Source organism: Macrobrachium nipponense, chromosome 16, assembly GCF_015104395.2.
Source record: "Macrobrachium nipponense isolate FS-2020 chromosome 16, ASM1510439v2, whole genome shotgun sequence".
Taxonomy (NCBI): domain Eukaryota; kingdom Metazoa; phylum Arthropoda; class Malacostraca; order Decapoda; family Palaemonidae; genus Macrobrachium; species Macrobrachium nipponense.
In genome coordinates this window covers 29,762,199-29,787,146 of record NC_087209.1, presented here as the reverse complement: position 1 = coordinate 29,787,146, position 24,948 = coordinate 29,762,199, and the positions used below count along the sequence as shown (strand labels likewise).

The following is a 24,948-nucleotide window of genomic DNA, read 5'->3' as shown; positions in this document are numbered from 1 at the left end:
ATTGGACATATTAAACGTTGACGAAAATTGTCTGTCGGGTGCCAAACTGACGTACTAAACGTCAAGGAAAAAAAGTTTTTTTTAAAATTCGCGGAAAAATAGTTATAGGCCTACTAGGCAAAAACTTTGAATCATGCGCCTTGGGGGATGCTGGGAGTTCATGGATCAAGGCGTTGTTTTGTTTATAATCGTTACGTAGGCGCGCAAGTGCGAATTTCTTTCTTCTCGCACTAAAAAGCATCAGCGACACATCTCAGAAATATTTCGTCACTTTGACATAATTTTTGCACCATTTTATATTAGCCGTTAAAAGTTTTATATATGAAAATGTGCCCAATTTCATGTAGAATACAACAAAAAACAGCCCATGATTGTAGATTTTATCAATTTTGAAATATTTTCACATAACGATATGCCACAATTTCAACCTTCGGTCAACTTTGACAACTGAAATGGTCGAAAAATGCAATTGTACACTAAAACTCTTATATTCTAGTAATATTCAATCATTTACCTTCATTTTACAACAAATTGGAAGTCTCTAGCATAATATTTTGATTTATGGTGAATTTATGAAAAAAAAAACGTTTCCTTATGTCTGCGCGGTAACTCTTCCCGAAAAAATCAAAACTTTTTCGTCCGATTTTTCGTAATGTTTGCACAGTTTTATTTTAGCCGTTACATAAAATTGTATATATGAAAATGTGCGCAATTTCATGTAGAATACAACAAAATACAATCCATGGTTGTAGCTTTCACCAGTTTTGAAATATTTTCACATAAATAACGATAAGTGCCAAAATTTCAACCTTCAGTCAACTTTGACTCGACCGAAATGGTCAAAAAACGCAATTGTAACTAAAATTCTTACATTCGAGTAATATCAATCATTACCTTTATTTTTTGCAACAAATTGGAAGTCTTTAGCACACTATTTTCGATAATGTGAATTTTTGAAAAAACTTTTTCCTTAAGACCACGCGGCAACTCTTCTGAAAAAATCAGACATTTTTCGTCCGCTTGTCGTAATGTTTGCACAGTTTTATATTAGCCGTTACATAGTTTTATATATAAAAAATGTGCACAATTCATGTAGAATACAACAAAAACAACCTGGTTGTAGATTTATCAGTTTTGAATATTTTCATATAAATAACAATAAGTGCCAAAATTTCAACCTTCGGTCAATATGACTCGACCAAATGGTCAAATAACACAATTGTAAACTAAAACTCTTTACATTCTAGTAATATTCAATCATTTACCTTCATTTTGCAACAAATTTGAAGTCTCTAGCACAATATTTCTATTTAGGGTGAATTTAAAAAACAAAAAAACCTTCCTTAAGTCCGCCCGGCAACTGCGAAAAAATCAGAAATTCTTTCGTCCGATTATCGTAATGTTGCACTGTTTTATATTAGCCATTACATAAAGTTTTATATATGAAAATGTGTGCAATTTCATATAGACTACAACAATAAACAACCCATGGTTGTAGATTTTATTATTTTTGAAATATTTTCATATAAATCACGATAAGTGCCAAAATTTCAACCTTCAGTCAACTTTAACTCGACTGAAATGTAAAAAACGCAATTGTAAGCTAAAACTCTTATATTCTGGTAATATTCAATCATTTACCTTAATTTTGCAACAAATTGAAAGTCTCTAGCACACTATTTCGATTTATGGTGTAATTAAAAAAAAAAAAAAAAAATTTTTCCTTACGTCCGTGCGGTAACTCTTCCGAAAAAATCTGACATTTTTTTGTCATATTGTCGTAATGTTTGCACCGTTTTATATTAGCCGTTATATAAAGTTTTATATATGAAAATGTGCATAATTTTATATAGAATATGTACAACAATAAACAACCCATGGTTGTAGCTTTTATCAGTTTTGAAATATTTTCATATAAATTATGATACGTGGCAAAATTTCAACCTTCAGTTCAACTTTGACTTGACCAAAATGATCGAAAACTGCAATTGTAAGCGACATTTACCTTTATTTTGCAACAAACAGGAATCTCTAGCAAACAATTGGTGAATTTTTTTAAAACAACTACGTCCACGCGTTACAAATTCATGCATTTCAATATTGGTGATAAAATATTTTCTCTGATGTTGCTTTGATCATTTTACAATTGTTATATACCAAAATCATCGCAATTTAGTGTACAATACAACGAAAAAATAATTAACTCATAAGCTTTAACAGCTTTTTCTCACAGCACGATTTATCAATATTTATATGTATAATGATATTTTCATTTCTGATGGTTGCCTACTTAACTTCAGGCAATGACAAAAAAAGGAGCTAAAATGAACTCTAATCTTGAAAACTAAGCATGCTGTGATTTAAAAAAAAAAAAAAAAAACAAAAAAAAAAATTCTGCTTTGGCGCTCACTCCCGAATGCTGCCGACATACGGGAGACACTTTCGGAAATACCGGCTCGGCGTTTAAGGGTTAATATGGGTAATCATATCCAGAAATTTTGACTTTAAAAAATCCAACTTTTCCAATATATTTGATCTTCCTTCATCATAATTATTCATTTTGTGTATGAATCTGCAATTTTCTCCGTATCTGCACCATCCCCTTGCATCGTATATACAGTTCTTGTTTCTTGAACTGTATCTTGGAGCTGATGGTTGCATTTTCGTTGCTGACATACCATAGTGCGGTGATGGCTTGTTTTTTTCCTTCACCTCATGTTCTTTGTTCCTTTCTTTATTTGTTTCTTTTTTATTTTGGATTTTATTGTTTAGTTGATTTTGAGAGAGAGAGAGAGAGAGAGAGAGAGAGAGAGAGAGAGAGAGAGAGAGAGAGAGAGAGAGAGAGAGAGTGTTATCCTTATTCAAAAAAGCAAATGGAAATATTGTTGAGAGAGAGAGAGAGAGAGAGAGAGTAGAGAGAGAGAGAGAGAGAGAGAGAGAGAGAGAGAGAGATTAGAGAGAGAGAGAGAGAGTGTGTGTTATCCTTATTCAAAAAAGCAAAATGGAAACATTGTTGTATTTCTTTAAAATACTATCACATGTGAATTAGTTATATTATTATTATTATTTGAAAATATTAATCAACATATACATACTACATGTACCATAAAAATTCTCTTATCTGGGTGAGTGAGAGAGAGAGAGAGAGAGAGAGAGAGAGAGAGAGAGAGAGAGAGAGAGAGAGAGATCAATTAGGACGTAAATGGCCCATGTTAATTTTTCATAAGAACATTATACTAGCCTAGCCTACACTAGGGTAATCAGTACCATCTTTACATATAGGGTAGCCTAGCCTACACTACACAGCATACTTTATACATAAATGGCATAGTAATTATTAATTACAGTTAATTCTCTAGGTTCAATACACATTGGCTTATGACAATTCAGTAAAAAGAGAAATTGAATAACATTTAACAAGTTAGCCTCGCGAATATGATGATGACGATGTCGTGGTACATATATCGTATCTATACAAATACAGTAGCCTAGCCTTCAGTATACTGTATACTACATATACAATATAATTTAGTAATTTATTAATATATGCCAATTTTGGATGTTCAATGCATTCTGACTATGACATGTCAGTAGAAAAAAAAAAGGACATGAAACGGGAATCAGATTCGGACCGACGTCGGCATACCTAATTGAGTGATGTCAGGCTGCTGACGGCTAGTATATTTACAAAATAAAAACAATGAATATGCATCTTTTCTGTGATTCTTTAAAAAAGTTATACATTACAGTATCCAATAATATTTTATGTATTCTCATATTTCTGGGCTCAGCTCGTGTCGCTGCGCGAAATATCCTTTAATCTATTATTCTAGGGTAAATGTACTAACACATACCAGAGAATAAATAAATAAGAAAAAAAGGTCAGTATCAACTGACTCGCTCACCCTCAGAGGGTGTCGGTATGAATACTATGGCGAGTGAGACCACTACCACGAGCCAAATGCCAATAGAACTCCCCCACTACAAAATCCCTCCAAGAGGAGAGCCGACCCACAGAGTGGGCAGCAACTACTACTACTACTCCATCCCATGCTGCCGACTGCTTCGCCTCTGGTGGCCATCCTTTTCAGTTAGCGCACACGATTCACACGTGCCCTTTTTTACTCGGTGATTTTGTGCCCTTTTCTTTGGATTTATTTACCATGGAGCGTGGAGCCATCGCAGCAGCTAAGTTAAGTACTCAGTGTTTATTGCTATTTGGTTTTTTCCGGCCCTGAGCCCGTATTTGCCGTTTTTAGGTATAAATACGAACTCTAGGTCGGAAGCATGGCAGCATGGTTCTGCCTCGTGGTGGGGTTCGTTCTTGGTCGCCCATACCCAGAACATCCCCTTACTTAACCCCTTCGCCACTGGCCTGCTACATTGCTGCTAATGCTTGCATACCGCATGAGACCCCCTGTCGACCGCGAGTATCAATCATTACTTGCTCCACTAAATTTTTATGTTTTTCATATTTTTCCTTCATATTCTTATGTGAAAACATTGTGTGTATGGATATCAATGAATATTTTTACCCCATTGTCAAAAAAATTACAAAAAATAGTAAGAATATCGGAAAAATAGGAATATTTAGTAGAAAAAGTAATTGCAGAAGTAGGAACTGTTATAAAGTAGTAGAAATAGCAGTAAAAGTAATAGAAAATAAAGTAGCAGAAAAAGTAGTAAGTAGTAGTAAAATAGTAGTAGTGGTAATAGCAGTACTAGTTTTCTTACTGAAACAGTTATTCCTAGGTTTCATACAGAAACAGCATATACATCAATGAATGTTTAGGCAGCTGGTAATAATAATAATAATAATAAAACAATAATAATAGTAATAATAATAATAATAATGATAAAAAAAGCAACAGCATCTCGTGACCAATACGTATATACATATGGGGCAGTTTTTATTCCACCCCCATTCCCCCCATATCATCTGCAAGCTATAAAAAACACATCTCATCACAAGTAACAGGCTCCATAGAAGTCCTTTCACCTACGCTTTCCTGTTGAATGAAAGTACTACTCTGCCCGAGCATTCATCCATTCAACGCAATTTGTCAATTACATCACCACAAAAAAGGAAAAAAATGCATCACGTAAGCAGTGAAATCTGGTGTATAAGCAGGAATCCCATTGCCACCCTCCGTGAATCAGGGGGCGGTGGGTCTGGGCGCAAGTCACAAGATGGATCAGTATGAACTGCCAGCCTTCATCGACAAGAGGTTCAATGTCTTCCAAACACTCGGTTGTCACTGTCAACCTCTAAAAAATTATCACTATAATCATCATCTGATAGATTTGGCAGGTACTCAGACCCTGACTCTGAAAACACTATCATCTGACATGATACTGAAAAAAAAAAAAAAAAAAAAAAAAAAAAATAACTGCAATCAAAAGGGGTAAAAAGTTTGGAATTCAAATCTACATGGTTTACGGACAAAATCGTAATCATCCTTCTCAGATAATAGCCTGAGGCGCACTGGTATATGTTGGCCAGTACCCCTCCTAATATCCCATATGAAAATGACGTCACGACGTCCATCGGACGCTCATTGGTTAGAATGAATTGTGTGGAGCTTCAGCACCTCTCTCGTACACAATACTGTGTTTGGAAACCATCCAAGCTAAAGAAAAACGCTTTGCTTTTCGAGGAGGGATGAAAGACGTACACGCGTACGTCCCGGTCTTTTATTACTGTACCGTAAAAGACGTACATGTGTACGTCCCAGTGCTGAAGGGGTTAAGTACGCTCTATTTCTATTATCCGCTTTGTTTAGGGTACGGTCTACACGGTTTTTGTCATGCATGCATGTCTTTTACCTTATGTAGGCTCCTTCCATCCAGACCCTAGCCACGGCTCTTAGTATCGGCCCTCGGCTAGCTTTGAGTGGTAGACTTGCCTTTCGGTTAGTCGTACACTCCTGGATTTTTTCTCCTACTATGGTTGTTTTCTTTCTTTCATTATTATTCATTTGATTTATTTATATGATATTTGTTTAGGTTAGTTAGGCGTCTGGCTTGCTAGCCTAGGTTATGGCCCATAGGGCCTATATGCTACCGCTCTTCAGTTCGGTTGCTTCCCGATAGCATCTCTCTGATCAGTTGGTTTATGTTCTAGCTTAGTTGTCTTTTGTTTGGTTTCTTACCGCCCCGTGGTCACTACGTGATCACGAGGCAGCCAGACGCCTGTCCAGTCACCTTCCCCCCTCCCCGCTCTTCTATAGAGTCGGGGGTGGGTGGGTCGGTCTAAACCCATGCTCGCTCCGCATACCCGAGCCTGCCTCCCTTTCTCCCCCCAAGGCAGAGGGAGAGAGGGACGGGACAGACCCAGACTGGACTCGCTCTCCGGCTTCCTCGGTCCGGCCGGATGGTAAGGTGGGGGGGACTGGCCTTTCCCCCTCCGTTGCTACCCCGTCGCTCCGTTTACTAGCCCGAGTCTGTATGTCCTCTCGCTCTTTCCCACCTTACTAGGGCTCCTTTACCACCGGAGACCTGGCATCCAGCGGAAAGGTGCTAGTCCACCCAGCAGGGTGGACCGGAGCATACAGTTGGTCCCTTCTAACCACTCCGTCTCGCTGAGTTACAACACTCCGCCACGCACGGGACTTAGTCCGGTACGTTCGAGTTTTTAGGTTTAAGATCTTTTATGTTAAAACTAGTAAGTTTATCTTAAGTACCTTAAACCACCCCCCCCCTCCCTTAACCTGTCTCACCGGATCTCTCCGGGGTTATAACCTATTCAGGCGATAAGGGAGGGGTTATGCCCAAATTATTTCCGAGCTCCGGCATGCAACGGAGTTCTTCTGTCCTTAGCCTGTAAGTGATAGTCTTAAGATACTCATGTGTCTTTTCACTTACAGACCACCAACTGTGAGCATCCGGGATGCGCCGCCACACTTCAGGACCCATGTGGACACGAAGTTTGCCGGTCCCATGCTCCATGCGCGACTCCGCACGGGGACATCCAGGTCTGGTACCACGAGACTGTACCATCTGTTACGATCTGGTGAGCCAGCTCTTAGACGGGGTAAGTATTCCAACTCCGGTAACTGGTCCTCATTTGTTACAGTGCTTAAGTTTTTACATTAATCACCCTAACTTAAGATAAAAATTCAGGGGGTCTTATAGCCCCTATAAAATTAAGTTAAGCTTTAATTGGTTTTAGTTTTAAGTTATTCTTAAAATCTAATCAATACCTTCTCTTCCAGGCCCCGGCTGTGAGGGATACCGCACTGGCAACCCTGCGGGCCTGGGTCGGCGGTTTTGGGAAGAACGCCGCCAAGGGTATGCCCTACATCCTTGAGAAGAGGTTGGCGGTACTAATCTTCCCCGGAGGCAAGGCTACAGGCTACGTCGACCCAGCAGAGGCAGCCCCGACTATCGCTTTCATCCAGCAACAGCTGGCTGCCTCGTTGACGGACCAAGGCCAGGACATCTCCTCGGAAGTCGCGACGCTTGATATCAATGTGGAACCTATGGTAGGTGTAGACGACCTGTTGGTCGAGGTAGGTACGTTGGACACCCAAGGGATTGCCCTTGGGTGCAACTGGTTCTTCTACCCCTGCAACCTCTCCATCCTTCCAAGGCTTTACAGGTAATGAACTGTATACTTCTCCTGACGCTTCGTTAGACCCAAGGTCAAGGGTCAAACAGTGAAAACCTTGACGAAGACGTCGTCGTCGTCTAAGAAGACGGCTTCGGCGTCATCTTCTTCTCGTAAGTCTCCGGCTAAAAACCCCGGAGCAGAGAGATCTAAAGCTTCTGGGTCCGGCTCTAAGTCTTCGAGGAGTAGATCCTCCAGGGAGAGATCTCACACTCCAGCGGAGTCGTCAGTTCCGCTACCCTTGGTTCCGATTCAGAGCCACCCTTCCACCTCCGCAGCAGCTCCGGCTTTGGACTCCAACGCTGGGTCTGTTACAACAAGTGGGCGATCTGGTTGGGTCTCTGAAAAATAGCATGGAACAAATGATCTCTCGGTTCTGATAGGATTACCTCTCAGGACAACATTATAGCCGGACTGAGCCAAGCTCCTCTAGCCTCTCCTCCACCTTTCAACACGGTGGAGCCCAGCTACCCCCGTATGACTCTCTACCTCCGTTCTCAATGAACAACCCTTGGAGAGTAGCGTCATACGCCCCCTTCCAGGACGGGCTTATCTCTATCCCGGAATGTGGAACTCGGAGGATTGAGGACTTCGAGTTCTACCCGGAAGACCTTCAGCCTCCGTTCATCGGCTACGCCAGGCTCACCGCCTCAGCCATGACTCGGGATGATAAAGTACCAAAGGAGACAGTCCTCTATTCACGTGACCAGGCTCAGAGTGAATGGCTCAGGTGTCTAGAGGACATGGATTGTTCCAACACGAAAATCCAACCCTTTAAGAGTCCGTTTACGATCTTTACGATGGAAGAGGGTACCCCGCTCCCTTTCTTGACAAAGATCGCGACAACTACTATTCCAGCAGCCCAGAAGGGGGATTCCATGCCTCAACTGAAGGAAGCAGATCCTACATCTCCTTTACTTCCTTCAACCGGTGAATTGTGGGAAGATTTACCTAACACCTTCTCAGCTGGCAAACTCAAACCAGACTGTGCTATGGAGCAGTTTGGTGAGAAGCTACCTAGGCTTCCAGATAGCCTTATTCAGGCAGAATTCGATGCCAAGTCACGGTTAGCCAGGTCTATTAATTCCATGGCTATGACCGAGGTGGCTACCATTGCCTATGGGTCGGAGCCACTCTTCAAGCTTCTTACCAAATCTTTGACTCAAACGGTGCAGTCGGATATGTTTGAGTTCGCCACTGCAGGACGGAAGTTGATAGGAAACATGTCCTACAAGAAGCGACAATTCGGACACGAGCCGAATAAGTTGCTTACGTCAAGCATCTGGGGAGCAGACCTCTTCCCAGAAGCGATGGTGAAGGAGGTTCAGTCAGAGGCTACGAGACTGAACCAGAGCCTTAAAGACTGTTGGGGTCTTACGGCCAAAGAGACGACAGGATCAAGCCGGTAAGGGTAAGGCTCAAAGGAAACCTAGACGTTTCCAGCCCTACCAGAAGAAGCAGCCACGCTTCTCTCAGCAAGTTCCGGCTGTTCCCTTAGTACAAACAGCCCAACCTTCCACCTCAAAGGCTCAGTCGCAGCCGATTTATGTTATCTCCCCTCAGCCTCAGCCCTACACCTCTTACGCCCTCTCTCCAGCCTACACCAGGTCTTCGAGGGTCAAGCTTCACAGAAGTATGACCCGCTCGGGTAAGGGAGGCAGAGGTAAGCGATCCTTTCGTGGGAGAGGATCGGGAGGTCCCTTTAATAGGGGAAAACATTCATCAGGAGGCCGAGGAGGCTACCAGAACCAATGAGGAACTTCAGGTAGGAGGGAGGCTGTTTCACTTTCGCCACCGGTGGAACTTCAGCAAGTGGGCTCAGAGCATTGTGTCAAAAGGCCTGGTTTGGGAGCTGGTTAGCGAACCCACCCCCATCCAGACCTTTCCGCCAACTTCCTTCCAAGGAATTGACGGAGTATGCGGAGGATCTCCTTCAGAAACAAAAAAAGGAGCTATAGCGAGAGTCAAAAGGTTAAAATTTCAAGGACGCTTGTTTCATTCGTGCCAAAGAAAGGCTCAACAAAAGAAGGGTAATCTTAGACTTGTCCCCCGCTTAAACTTAGCCATTCGCTGCGACAAGTTCAAGATGCTCACGATCTCGCAGGTGCGGACCTACTTCCCCGTGGGGGCGTCACCACCTCTATCGATCTTACCGAACGCTTACTAATCATATCCCATATTGGCAAGACACTTCCGTCCGTTTTCTGGGCTTCAAGATAGGAGACAGACAAACAATTTTCCTTCAAGGTAGTTCCTTTCGGGCTCAACGTAGCACCCAGGGTGTTTACGAAGCTGGCGGAAGTAGTAGTTCAACAACTAAGATCGCAAGGGGTTATGGTAGTAGCGTATCTCGACGATTGGTTGATCTGGGCTTCAACAGTCGAGGAATGCAACAGAGCAACACTGAAAGTGATTCAGTTCCTGGAATATCTAGGCTTCAAGATAAACAGTACCAAGTCAAGACTCACTCCAGGAGTCAAACTTTCAGTGGCTAGGCCATTCAATGGCAATCTATACCTCCCCATACTCTGTCGATTCCATCAACCAAGAGGAAGGAAAATAAAGCCAAGTCAGTCAGCAATTTCTGAGTAACAAACTGGCCGTCAAGAAGAACTCAGGAAAGGATCCTGGGTTCACTCCAGTTTGCATCAGTGACGAACATCCTAATGAAAGCCAAACTGAAAGACCTATCCAGAATCTGGCGCTCACGAGCAAATGTCAGGTCCAGGGGACAAATTATCCTCAGTCCCTCTGATTCTAAAGAATCGACTCCGGCCGTGGGCGAAAGTCAAGAACTTGTCGGTGTCAGTGCCCCTTCAGTTTCCTCCACCAGGGATCACCATCCACACGGACGCTTCATTAAGCGGTTGGGGAGGATATTCCCAGTTCAAGAAAGTTCAAGGAACGTGGTCACCTCAGTTCCGTCAGTTCCATATAAACGTACTGGAAGCAATAGCAGTGTTCTTGACTCTAAAAATGGTTACGTCCGACCAAGTGCTCCCACATAAAGCTAGTCCTGGACAGCGCAGTGGTAGTACATTGTATAAACAGAGGAGGCTCCAAATCACGTCATCTAAATCATGTCATGGTAGCCATCTTCTCCCTGGCGGACAAGTTCAGTTTGGCATCTCTCCTCCACTCATATAGCTGGAGTGAGGAACGTCATAGCAGATGCTCTATCTCGATCATACCTCTAGAGTCGGAATGGGTCACTGGACAACAGTTCGTTCCAATGGATTCTTCAGAGAGTTCCAGGTCTACGGTGGATCTCTTCGCATCTCAAGCGAACCACAAACTCCCATGTTATGTGGCCCCCAACCTGGACCCTCTGGCCTATGCCACGGCGCCCTGGCTCTAGACTGGAACAACTGGAGAAGATTTATGTCTTTCCTCCAGTGAATCTTCTCATGAAGGTGTTAAACAAACTCAGGACATTCAAGGGTCAAGTGGCTCTAGTAGCCCCAGACTGGCCGAAGAGCAATTGGTACCCTCTAATTCTGGAACTGGGTCTTCGCCCTCTTCGATTCCCAATCCCAGGCTCTCCCAGTCAGTACAAACGAAGACTGTGTTCGCTTCCTCAGGATTCTCAAAACCCTAACTTTATGGATTTCATGAAGTTTGTTTGCAGCAAAAAGGGATGCGAATATTGACCCGCAAAATATTCTCTTCTTGGAATCCGATAAAAGAGATTCAACTTTGAGACAGTATGATGCTGCTGTCAAAAAGTTTAGCAACCTTCCTGAGAGAATCAGATATTAGGATCATGACAATCAATTCAGCTATATCCTTTTTCAGATTCTTATTTGAAAAAGGCTTAGCAGCTAGCACGATTACGACAAACAAGTCAGCCTTGAAAAAGATTTTTCAATTTGGTTTCAACATAGACTTGACAGATTCCTACTTCTCGTCTATTCCCAAGGCGTGTGCTAGACTTAGACCTTCTGTAGGGCCGGCCCTACGTCAGTATCATGGTTCTTAAACGATGTTCTAAAAGCTGGCTTCAGAAACCAATAATGACACATGCTCGTTTATAATGCTCTTAAGAAAAACTCTATTTTTATTAAGCTTGGCCTCAGGAGCTAGGATTTCAGAACTGTCGGCTTTATCCAGAGATCCGGATCATATCCAGTTCCTTCCCACAGGGGAAGTGCTACTTTCTCCGGAACGTAGCTTTATAGCTAAGAATGAAGATCTTTGATGAGGTGGGAACCATGGAAGGTTCTACCCCTTCCACAAGATGTATCTCTTTGCCCAGTTTCAAACCTTACGAGCCTTTCTGTCTAGGACCTCCTCATCCTCATCGGGTCCTCTCTTTAAGAGAGAAAAAGGTGGTACTTTATCTATTAAAGGCATCAGGCAACAAATCCTGTACTTCATTAAACAGGCCAATCCTGACTCTTTCCCAAAGCACATGATGTCAGGGCAGTAGCCACCTCAATTAACTATTTCCAACATATGAACTTCGATGAGTTGAAAAAGTATACTGGATGGAAATCGCCGACAGTGTTCAAACGTCATTACTTAAAGTCCTTGGAAGCTCTGAAATTTTCAGCAGTAGCAGCGGGTAACATAGTTTCCCCTGACTCCACCTAATCTTTAGTAGAAGAAACCAGTCCTCCTTTCTACCTGCCTCACCCAACAGTTCGTCTATTCCTGCCTTGTTCATCTACGGTCACCTTGTGTCTTAGCTGCTTTGTTGATGATGTAGTGGGTGTCCCTTATTTTTTTGCTAGGGGCACTCACAATTGATTATGGATTTGATCTCTTGGAATGTCATCCCCTTATTTTTTATGCTAGGGGATACATCTTATTTGTAATGGTTACGGGTTTTGTATATTAAGTTTATATACATTCCTTTATATATTATTATTGTTGATTTTGTTTTGTTCAACTTACTATGTTAATTGCTCTGGATTTCTGATACATAGCTTTACACAGATACCATTTTTGCACATATATGCCTTATTACCCCTGTATATGTATTACCTTAAGTTAAGAAATATTATTAGAATTAAGTGTAATTTAAGCAATATTTCTATTTTGTATCATTGTGTATATGTATCCTTATTAGCAATTATATTCTTTCAATTTTATTTTACCTTTTATTTGAGACCTTCTTTATTTTATTAATTTTGTTTACAATCTTGTGCTATTTCTCTGGTACGATTTCGCGCAGCGACACGAGCTGAGCCCAGAAAAGGGATTTTGACGTAAGGAAAAATCTATTTCTGGGCGATTGGCTCGTGTCGCCAGCGAAATCCCGCCTACCCATCCCATCGCCCAAGATTGTCTGCTAACTTCGGGATGGCCACCAGAGGCGAAGCAGTCGGCAGCATGGGATGGAGTAGTAGAGTAGTTGCTGCCCACTCTGGGGGTGGGTCGGCTCTCCTCTTGGAGGGATTTGTAGTGGGGGAGAGTTCTATTGGCATTTGGCTCGTGGTAGTGGTCTCACTCGCCATAGTGTTCATACCGCACCCTCTTGGAGGGTGAGCGAGTCAGTTATACTGACCTTTTTTCTTTATTTATTTATTCTCTGGTATGTGTAGTTTACACCCCTAGAAATAATAGATTAAAGGATATTTCGCTGGCGACACGAGCCAATCGCCCAGAAATAGATTTTTCCTTACGTCAAAATCCCTTTTCTGGGTCGACCTGTGTTCCCCGGTGAACAGATCCTGCTTTCCTCTTTTCTAGTATAAATAATCTCTAAATATACCAGAGAAAAAAGTTAGCATGGTATGCAGAGGTTACTATCCTCACGCGAGCACCCAAAGGGCGTCGGGTATAAAGTACCGGGCGTGTGGAAGCCACAATTCACACGTCTCCTGCCAATTATTATATCATTAAATACTAACAAAGCGGTCACTGTTTTGGATTAGAAATCAGCTGATGGTGAATACGAGTTTATTTCTTTGTATTTAACTCAATTCGGAGTGAATTGCCTTTCTTCTAGTTAGCATAAAATATCTAGATATTTTACTTATATAAGACAAGGTAATTTGTCATTTTACTCTCTACGTGTTTTTAAGTTGAAATATGAATTAAATACGTCTCGTGAACTAAAATTTTTTTTTTTCGTAAACAGATTGCAGTGTGGGCACATTTATTGTGTAAAAATATTACGTGATTCTGTTCACTATTTTCACTTCATTTCATTGTAGTACGAACCTTTACTGTTATGTTACTTATCTTTTATCATCATGAAAACAACAGTAAAATGTGTCCTTTCAAGACCTGAAGTTTTGATTAAATGATTTTCTCTCAATTTTATCTACGGTTGTGTTTGATGGCGTAAGTTTACTGGAGTTATATCTTTGTTGCCAATGCACGATAATAGTACTATATGGAAAAATAAAATCACAAACTTCGGTCTATACAGTGGTTTTTCCCCCGTATTCGCGGGGGATGCGTACCAGACACCCCTCCCCCCTGAATAGTTGGAACATGCAATGTTTGGAACCCCTATAAAAACGCCTAAAATGCCTATTTTGTTAGTTAAAACTCAAGAAAAACCCACTAAAAATTTTCATTCTTAATTTTTTTAATAGTTCTATCACAAAAAGTGCATTTTATGATGAAATTGATAAAAAAACCCAGTAATTTGTGGATATTTCTCATAGAAAAATACCACGAATGTGTGAGTTCACGAATCCAGAGAACGCGAATACGGGGGGTCCACTGTAGTACCTTCAAACTCGACAGTAAACAAAACGAGAGAAAATTTGTTTTTTAATCAAAACTATTGGACATGAAAAGAACATTTTATCTGTTTTCACTCCAATAAAAGATAAATACGAGTTTTTAGGTGGTAATATGACTTGAATATGTCTCGTTGTGATTGTGAACTAAATTGTGTTCTTTTTTTTTCTTTTTTTTTTTAACAGACTACATTGCGGAAGTTTACTGAGTAAAAACAATCACGTGATTCCGTTCGGAATTTTCCTTTATATCATCGTCATACGAACTTCATGTTATATTTATCTTTTATCAGCATGTAACCAAAAGTAAAGTGTGTTCTTTCAAGCACAAAAGTTTTGATTAAAATGATTTTATCAGAAGTTTTGATTAAAATGATTTTATCTCAATTTTATCTACGGTTGTGTTTGATGGCATACAGTGGGCCCCACGTATTCGTGTTCTCCGGATTCACAGACTCACACATTCGCAGATTTTCTTTGGAACCTATCTCAAAATTATTTGTGGGAGGACTCGCCCACTCACAGGGTTCTCTGTGAACATATCTATAATTATTCGTGGTCCCCCCTGCCCCCGCTATTTGCGGATGCAAATTTTTTTGTAGAGGGGTATTGTGTTTTTCATGTTATTTACTGTATAATATTTGTACATAATACTAATATGAAATCATACAGCACTTACTTGTGATTAATGTTGATTATAGATGATGATGACAATATAGCCGTGCAGCCTGATGAATGACAATTAAGAGAGACTGCACAGCAAAGTAGAGGGTGCCTCGTCACCTTCAGGAGTGCTTTGTCAGGGATTTTATTTCAGGAGGCACCACCATCTTGTGGTAATTGTACAACTGTACAAACAAGTCAAGATAGGGCTTCACTATTTCATTTATAGTATTGATGAAAGTTGTGGCCCTTTCTTTATTTCCATCCCATGCCTTGACTGTTGTCTGTACCTCCCTGACATCCCTGATCAAATTGTAGAGATCACGAAATTTCTCAAAGGCCTGGTCTGTTGATGGGATAGCATTACTAGAGAGGGAGGCGAGTTCTTATCCAAGAATGGCCTCCACAAGTATTTTGTCCTGCTCATATTCAATCTCGATGCAGGTGACTGCACTTTCAGTCATACGGTAATGGGCTGCTGCTTCTCTATGAGTTCTGCCCTCTCTTAACATGACTATCATGTCTATTTTCTCCTCAGCACTCATTAACAGTAAGGGCCTCTGATGCTTAGGCTCTTTCCCAGAAGCCTTATGAGAAGCAGAGCGTTTAGAGGCCGTTTTAAAGAATAAATCTTAAGTCTATAGCAGTGTATACCGCACAGGCAAAAAATGCACACGCGAGAGACCATTGAACTTAAGTACGTACGTACTGGGTCAATTATGTATGCATTGTGCAGACTGTACATTTTATGAAATGTTTCAAGATGATTTCTAAATATGATATGCATGTACATAGTGTTTTAGGATGATACTAAAAGTACGCGCAGACCATATCTAAAATATGTAAGACAACGGGATTACGTGTATGTAGCATGGTACATATTTTCTGTCTGCGGGCACTCGGTACACGTACATGTATTTCTCATGCATACTTATTAGTATATTTTTGACAAAAAAATTTTTAAATTTTTATGATGAAAAATGCTTTATTAATTTTCAAATATTACAGTTCTGTAATACTTTCATGTAAACACAGCAAAATGTCGGTAAAAAAATCGGGTTTGCTTGAAAGATGCTTTATCCAAGCCAACTTTCCGCTGATAAACAAATCTTATGATGCCATGACGCCTTCTTAGGAGCAATAGCCAAATTAATTCTATTCGACATGCTACTGGCTGTTGTCTGCACAGCAGGCAATCCAGGAGCAGCATTCATTTTCCTTGTCGCTCATTGGCTGTACACTTGACATTGATTGGTTGAAACCTGACCCTATCTTGTGGAGATGGAATTGTGGGTATCGCGCATCTAGTACCCAAGCAGCCTCACTATGTAGAAACTTATGGGTATACACGAACGTAAACGCTAAGCTCTTGAGTATGTATCAGCAAATATCTGTGTGCATCGTGCCGAAAATGGCCCCTAAAAAGTGCCCTGCTCCTTCTAAGGCTTCTGGCAAAGAAGCTAAAAGAAAGAAAATCGTAATGAAGCTCAACGAGTAGATGAAACTTCTTGATATGTTGAAGGAGGGCAAAATTTACGCCGCGGTAGCCGCCATTTCAAAGTGAATGAGAGCACATTGGGATACATAAAGAAAAAAGAAAATGAAATAAGAAAAAGGGTAAATATGACACTATGGCACTGCAAAGGCTGTGTCCACAGTGAGAGACAAAACCATCATGAAAATGGAATCTGCACTCACGTTCTGGATCAAGGACTGCAGGAAGAACGTACCCCTTGACTCCAAGATCATATGCCAAAAAGTACAACAGCTCTACCAGCAGCTATAAATTGCTACTGCTTCACAAGGTGGTGAGGAAGAGGAAGCCGAAGCTGAAGATGTAGAGGCACTGGAAGGCGAGGAAGAAGGGGAATTGGAATTTTTGGGCTTTGAAGAATCAGCTCCTGAAGAGGAATAGGAAGAAGAGCCACAACCGGGACTGTCCTCAGCTCCCAAGGATTTCAGGCGAGCAAAGGATGGTTCCATCGATTCCCGAAAAGGTTTCACCTAAAGTCTGTTTCCCTACATGGGGGAAGCTGCATCTGCAAGACGGAAGGAGCAGCCGCGAAATATCCGGAGGCCTTCATGAAAATAATCCAGGAGAAAGGATATCGCTAAGAACAGGTGTTCAATATGGACGAAACTGGCCTGTTCTGGAAGAAGATACTGTCCCAGTACATACCTTATGAAGGATGAAGCTAAAACCTCCGGATTCAAGGCACAAAAGGACAGGGTGACCCTCCCTTCCTGATGTGTGGGAATGTGGCTGGCTTTATGCTGAAACTAGGCCTCCTTTACAAGGCTGCAAATCCCACGGCACTTAAGAAGAAGAACAAGGCGTTACTGACCATCTTCTGGATGCATATCCCAAGGCCTGGGTTACAAAAGTCCTTACAGAGTACTGGTTCCATCAAAACTTCATTCCTCAAGTTAGGCAATACCTTGGCCGATTTGGACATCGACTTTCAAGGTCTTGCTCATAATGGACAATGCTGGTGGCCACCCTCTTGATCTTTTATTACAAAGGGAGTCCAGCTCGAGTTCCTCCCTCCCAACACCACCTCTCTTCCTAACCCCCCTATGGATCAGGGCATCATCTGTGCCTTCAAGGCACACTACACCGGGAACTCCCTCCAGCACCTTGTTGATGCAATGGACCGTGACAGTGAATTTACGCTGAAAGATTATTGGCGTAAATTCACGATTGCCATGTGTCTGTCTGTCATCGACCGGTTTGCCGAAGGACATGCAAAAGGAGACCCTGAATGCCTGCTGGAGTAAGTTGTGGCCAAGACTGTGTCCATAAGTTATAAGGGCTTTCTCCTCAGGAAATCCAGCATTCGGCCATTAATAAGGCGGTCCAGTTGGCAAAAATTCATGGTGGTGAGGGCTTTGACGATATCACCAAGGAAGAAATCAGCACCCTCATTGTTGCCCCCTCTGACCCCCTGACAGACCAGGACTTGGAGGAGCTGACAAAGTCTGCCAGCAAGGAAGAAGACACTCCAAGTTCAGAAGAGGAACAGGAGGAGGAGGAGGGCCTGACTTTGGAACGCCTGTTCCAAGTTAAAAAAAAAAAAAAAAAACTGATAACTGACCTCCAGGGGTGTTGCTTGCAACATGGGATCCTTACATGGAATGCTCCTTGAAGTTTTCTAATATTCTTGATACAGCATTGGAGCCCTATAATCAAGCCCTCACCAACACAAAGAAGCAACGGCAGCAGCTGCCAATCACAATGTTCATCACACGAACAAAGAAGGTCCCTCCAAAGCCTCCCAAATCGCCTGAAGTAGTGCCCCTTGAATCGCCTGAGTCAGTGTCTCCCAAATCGCTTGAGTCAGTGTCTCCCAAATCGCCTGAGTCAGTGCCTCCCAAAGCGCCTCCTGAAGGTGAAAAGACGCCCTCAGAGGATATGTAACTCCTCTGCTTAGCTGTCCAGTCATACCTTCATTGTCATTCATCGGACTGCCAACGCGAATTTCATCATCATCATCTTTAATCAACATTCATCACTGGTGAGTACCCTATTTACGTATGTTGTACCAGTGTAAAACAATTGTTTAATGTTCATACATATTTTGTTCTTTCTCTCTATCTCTTGTGATTTTACATACAATTGTTTCCCTTGTAAAAAGAAAACTGGACGTAGTAACTGAATGAGAGAAAATGTGCATGACTGAATACTTATGGGGGGACTGGATTATTTTCACAAAGGTAACTAAGACATGCAGTATGTACATATGTATTTATAACCATAAAATGTAAGATTTACTTTAAAACAGTATCAATAATATTCCAAAGATTAATATGAACCGTAATAGGATGATATTTTAACATATATTTGATGTAGGATGATCTTTTTAGGGATACTTTGGTGTGTTTCCACATTCAGGATAAGAGTTTATAAGCATTTTGAGAGGAGGGAGGGTTCCAAACACTCGTGGATTCTAACTATTCGTGGGGGGTCTGGTACGCATCCCCCACAAATAAGTGAGGCCCACTGTACGTTTACGGGAGTTTTATCCTTGTTGCCAATGCACGATAATGGTCATTAGCAGCTTGAACCATTTTCTCAGCTTCAGCTACAACTAGATTTAAATTTAACAGTATATTTCCCTAGTGATCTTTGATCTATAACGAATAAAGTTATTACATCAAGATATCTCAATCCTATTCTACATAACGTTGAATATAACAACTACGGTACTTGTTTACTATAGCACGGTGGTTGAAATACAAACCAAATGGATGTTGTTGTTATCCAATTTGGTTGTACAGGTGGCCCTCGGTTAACGGCAGGGGTTCCGTTCCTGGCCACCGACGCCAAGCGATTTTCGCCGCTGAGCGATTTTAAAGCCTACGGACACCGAACACCTTCATTTGAAACTCTAGACCAGTCAAAGGCGCCATAATCCCACAACGGCGCAATAAGTAAAATTATATTTATGCAGTATAGTACTATAGAATTTACTGTACAGTATATGTGGGTGTCTAGAGTATGTAAAGATATATAAAGTTTATACAGTGTACAGGTAGCTGTAGTGTTCAGGTTACGGTCATTAGTCTTACGATAGTCCGATTTTATGAGAGATCAAATTACAATGGCCTAACTTTATCCATCTCCTAGTTACATAATTTCAATAACAGCAAAAGAGAATGATGAAAGTATGGTTTTAACGTTATACTTGTTGCGTGAACATGTACGGCCATGAACAACCGAACGAGAAACTTTTTTTTTTTTTCTAAGTACAACCGAACTGGATATTATCGTATTTGTTATAAATGGCGTTATGTATAGAATAGAACTGAGATATCTTAATGTAATAACTTTATTCGCTATAGATCAGAGATCAATATAGGTTAAAGATCAATCGGGAAATATACTGATAAATTTAAACCTAGTTATAACTGAAGCTGAGAAAACTGTTCAAGCTGCTAATGACTATTATCGTACATCGGCAACAAGGATAAAACTGCAGTAAACGTCTGCCATCAAACACAACTGTAGATAAAATTGGGATAAAATCATTTTAATCAAAACTACTGTGCTTGAAAGAACACATTTTACTGTTGGTTTCATGCCGATATAAGATAAATAACGTTAAAGTTTGTATTACGATGATATAAAGGATTATTGCGAACGGGAATCACGTAATTTTTTTACGCAGTAAACATGCCGCCAACGTAATCTATTAACGAAAAAAAAAGTAGTTCACATTCACAACGAGACATATTCAATAAATATTTCCACCTAAAAACATGCTGTATAAGAAAAAATAACTTTGTCTCATAAGTCAAGTATATAGATATTCGTTTATGCTAACTAGAAGCAAGAGCATTCGCTCAGAATTGCGTTATGGTGAAACAAACTCGTATTCATCAGCTGATTTCAAACCACAACATTGGCCGCTCCGCAGAATACTGGCTTAAATTTGCCGTAGTATTTTAAAATACAATAATATGAGAATACATACAATATTCTTGGATACAGTGAAATAATGTATAACTTTTTAAAAGATTTATGGAAAAGACGCATAATTAATAAAATAACACAATGCATTTTTCGGAACTGGCGGACAAGAACGAACATGAAAAAACATCCCCTGACAACGTGGAGCGTAGTTACAAAGGCTGCCTTAATTTGTATCTTATTTCTGTACAAAAATGAAAATACCTTTACGTAATATATTTTCATACACATTTTAAACATAAAAGCATAAACATTTAAAAATTCGACACATCGATCGCTAAATTTGCACTCTTTTTAACTCGATATTTTCGGAAGAGCGGCAGACGGCGGCATACAAGAACGAACTTGAAAAAACATCGTAGTCGATAACTTGAAGGGCAGTTTCAAAAGCTGCCTTTTTATCATATTTCTGCACAGAAATAAAAATACCCTATTCGTAATACATTTTCATACACATTTAAACATAAAAGCATAAACATTTATAAAATCGACACATCGATCGCTAATTTGCCCTTTTTTTAAATCGATATTTTCGGAAGAGCGGCAGGTGGCGGCTAACAAGAAAGAACATGAAAAAACATCATATTTGATAACGTGAAGGGCAGTTTGAAAAGCTGCCTTTGTATCATATTTCTGTACAGAAATAAAAATACCTTTCACGTAATACATTTTCATACACATTTTAAACAAAAGCATGAACATTTATAAATCGACACATCCATAGCTAAATTTGCACTTATGTAACTCTATATTTTCGGCATAGAACAGCGTCAGAGGCATATATTTTACCCTAATACCTACGTAATAACTCTCCATAACATTTGTTCGTATAATTTGCATAACCTTTATGGTCTGAACGGCATTTCTACAAATGTATGAACTCGTTAGACAATGGCGCTAGCGGCGCTGTTAACTGAAAATTGTGCCGTAAATATACCTTTAAAATGCCTTATTTTTTTAATGAATATTTTTGACGACTGCCGTAAAACCGATTCGCCGTTGAGTGATTGCGCCGTTAACCGCGGGCCGCCTGTACTTTGAAAAAAAAGTTGTTTCTCGTTCGGTTTTTCATGGCTGTACACGTTTACCCAACGAGCATAACATTAAAATCATACTTTCATCATTCTCTTGTGCTGTTTTTGAACTTATTTAACTAGAAGATGGGACAAAGTTAGGCTATTGTAATTTGGTATCTTGTAAAATCGGATTATCGTAAGACGAATTATCATAACTTGAACACTAAAGCTACCTGTACACTGTATAAAACCTTTTTATATCTTTACATACTCTAGACACATATTTACAATACTATAATGTACTGTACAGTACTACTGTACAGTAAATTCTATAGTACTATACTGCACATATATAATTTTATTTATTGTGCCATTGCAGGATTACGGCGCCGTTTGACTGGTCTTGGGCGCTGTTAACTGGTCTAGTACTCCAAAAGGTGTGAGGCTGCCGTTGACTCTAAAATCGCTTAGCGCAGAAAATCGCTCGGCATCGGCAGCCAGGAATGTAACCCCTGCCGCTAACCGAGGGAAGCCTGTATCTCATAGGGTATGGTTTCCTTTGACTGGTGAAACCCGAAGACGATGCTTGGCATAATATTAAATATTTCGAATTCTGTATTATCAAAAAGAACTTTTTGAGTACATGATACCTTTCATTACAATAATTGATATAATAATAATTTTAATAATGTAATTACAGAACACAAAGTCTACTTACCATGAGCACTGTTTGATACACAGTCCAGATATCGAATACCACAATTATCAGTCATATACTGCTTCTCCGCACGAACAATCTTAAGCGGTGCTGCTTCATAGTGCATGATATTGCAAAAATTCCTGTAAATTTCAGAATATTACACATAAAACCTACAAAATGTTATGATGATAGCAATTTTAAGTACATAAGACAAAACCAGAGACTTAATCACTTGACTACACAGTATCACAGTCAAAGGTAGCAATGAAACTGATCTGACTATTTCCAAATTTTCCATCTACAAGACCAACCAGATTAATCAATTTTGAGTTCAACCCAAAGGTTCTTTGTGTCTGCTCTCTAATGGCAAACTATTTTAAATATTACAATGATATTTTCAGAATAAAATTACGTTTCATATATACTGTACTTACAAGAAGTAATTACATTCCTGAAGTACCATCTACCTTGCACAGCAACATTTTTTTAATTCTGTGGTAGTACTTCTTAATTGTTTTACCTAGGTGACAGTCCCCGCCCACTACAAGGAATGCTAGAACAATACAGCAGCCATTAAACAATTCATTAATGCCCTCATGTGCATGAGAAGAGAGAAGGGAGGGCTCTAATATATTCAGCCATTAAACAATTCATTTCTGGGCTCAGCTCGTGTCGCTGCGCGAAATATCCTTTAATCTATTATTTCTAGGGTAAATGTACTAACACATACCAGAGAATAAATAAATAAAGAAAAAGGTCAGTACAACTGACTCGCTCACCCTCCAAGAGGGTGTCGGTATGAACACTATGGCGAGTGAGACCACTACCACGAGCCGAATGCCAATAGAAATCTCCCACTACAAAATCCCCACAAGAGGAGAGCCGACCCACAGAGTGGGCAGCAACTACTACTACTCCATCCCATGCTGCCGACTGCTGCGCCTCTGTGGCCATCCTTTTCTGTTAGCGCACACGATACACACGTGCCCTTTTTTACTCTGTGTTTTTTGTGCCCTTTTCTTGGATTTCTTTATCATGGAGCGTGCAGCCATCGCAGCAGCTAAGTTAATACTCAGTGTTTATTGCTATTTGGTTTTTTCCGGCCCTGAGCCCGTATTTGCCGTTTTTTTTAGGTATAAATACGAACTCTAGGCGGAAGCATGGCAGCATGTTCTGCCTCGTGGTGGGTTCGTTCTTGGTCACCCATACCCAGAACATCCCCTTACTTAAGTACGCTCTATTTTAATCATCCGCTTTGTTTAGGGTAACGGTCTACACGGTTTTGTCATGCATGCATGTCGTTACCTTATGTAGGCTCCTTCCATCCAGACCCTAGCCACGGCTCTTAGTATCGGCCTCGGCTAGCTTTGAGTGGTAGACTTTCCTTCGGGTTAATCGTACACTCCTGGATTTTTTTCTCCTACTATTTTGTTTTCTTCTTTCATATTATTCATTTGAATTATTTTTATGTTATTTGTTTAGGTTAGTTAGGCGTTCTGGCTTTGTTTAGCCTAGGTGTTTGGCCCATGGGCCTTTATGCTACCGCTCTTCAGTTCGGTTGCTTCCCGATAGCATCTCTCTGATCAGCTGGTTATGTTCTAGGCTATGTTGCCCATTGTTTTGTACTTACCGCCCCATGGTCACTACGTGATCACGGGGCAGCCAGACGCCTGTCAGTCACCTTCCCCCCCTCCCGCTCTTCCATAGAGTCGGGGGGGTGGGTCGGTCTGCCCATGCTCGCTCCGCATACCCGAGCCCGCCTCCCTCTCTCCCCCCAGGCGGAGGAGGGAGTAGAGGGACGGAACAGACCCAGACTGGACTCGACCTCTCCGGCTTCTCGTCCGGCCGGATGGTAAGGTGGGGGGGACTGGCCTTTCCCCCCATCCCCCGTTGCTACTCCGTCGCTCCGTTGCTAGCCCGAGTCTGTATGTCCTCTCGCTCTTTCCCACCTTACTAGGGCTCCTTTACTACCGGAGACCTGGCATCCAGCGGAAAGGTGCTAGTCCACCCAGCAGGGTGGACCGGGGCAGACAGTTGGTCCCTCTAACCACTCCGTCTCGCTGAGTTACGACACTCCGCCACGCAACTGGACTTAGTCCGGTACGTTCGAGTTTATAGGTAAGATCTATTTCGTTAAACTATTAAGTTTATCTTAAGCTACCTTAAACCAACCCCCCTCCCTTACCTGTTCACCGGATCTCTCGGGGTTATAGCCTATTCAGGCGATAAGGGAGGGGTTTATGCCCAAATTTTTTCCGAAGCTCCGGCATGCAACGGCGTTCCTCTGTCCTTTAGCCTGTAAGTGAGAGTCCTTTAAGATACTCAATGTGTCTTTTCACTTACAGACCACCAAACTGTGAGCATCCGGGATGCGCCGCCACACTTCAAGACCATGTGGACATGAAGTTTGCCGGTCCCATGCTCCATGCGCGACTCCGCACGGGGACATCCAGGTCTGGTACCACGAGACGTGTACCATCTGTTTATGACCTGTGAGCCAGCTCTTAGACGGGGTAAGTATTCCAACTCCGTTAACTGGTCTTCATTTGTTATAGTGCTTAAGTTTTTACATTAATCCCTAACTTAAGATAAAATTTCATGGGTTTTGTAGCCCCTATAATTTTTAAGTTAAGCTTTTAAATTGGTTTTAGTTTTAAGTTTAATCTTAAAATCTAATCAATACCCTCTCTTCCAGGCTCCGGCTGTGAGGGGATACCGCACTGGCAACCCTGCGGGCCTGGGTGTCAGCGGTTTTGGGAAGAACGCCGCCAAGGGTATGCCCTACATTCTTG

The 24,948-nt window shown here is 41.2% G+C and overlaps 1 protein-coding gene across 1 annotated transcript in view; it reads right to left on the bottom strand.

The window, feature by feature from the left end:
* LOC135195296 (ethanolamine-phosphate phospho-lyase-like) overlaps positions 1-22,322 on the bottom strand; it is an 82,234-nt gene extending 59,912 nt beyond the window's left edge. The window contains 1 exon segment of the mRNA XM_064221555.1: positions 22,175-22,322. Coding sequence (XP_064077625.1) covers positions 22,175-22,280 — 106 coding nt within the window. The 5' untranslated portion in view covers positions 22,281-22,322.
* Between the last annotated feature and the right edge of the window lie 2,626 nt (positions 22,323-24,948).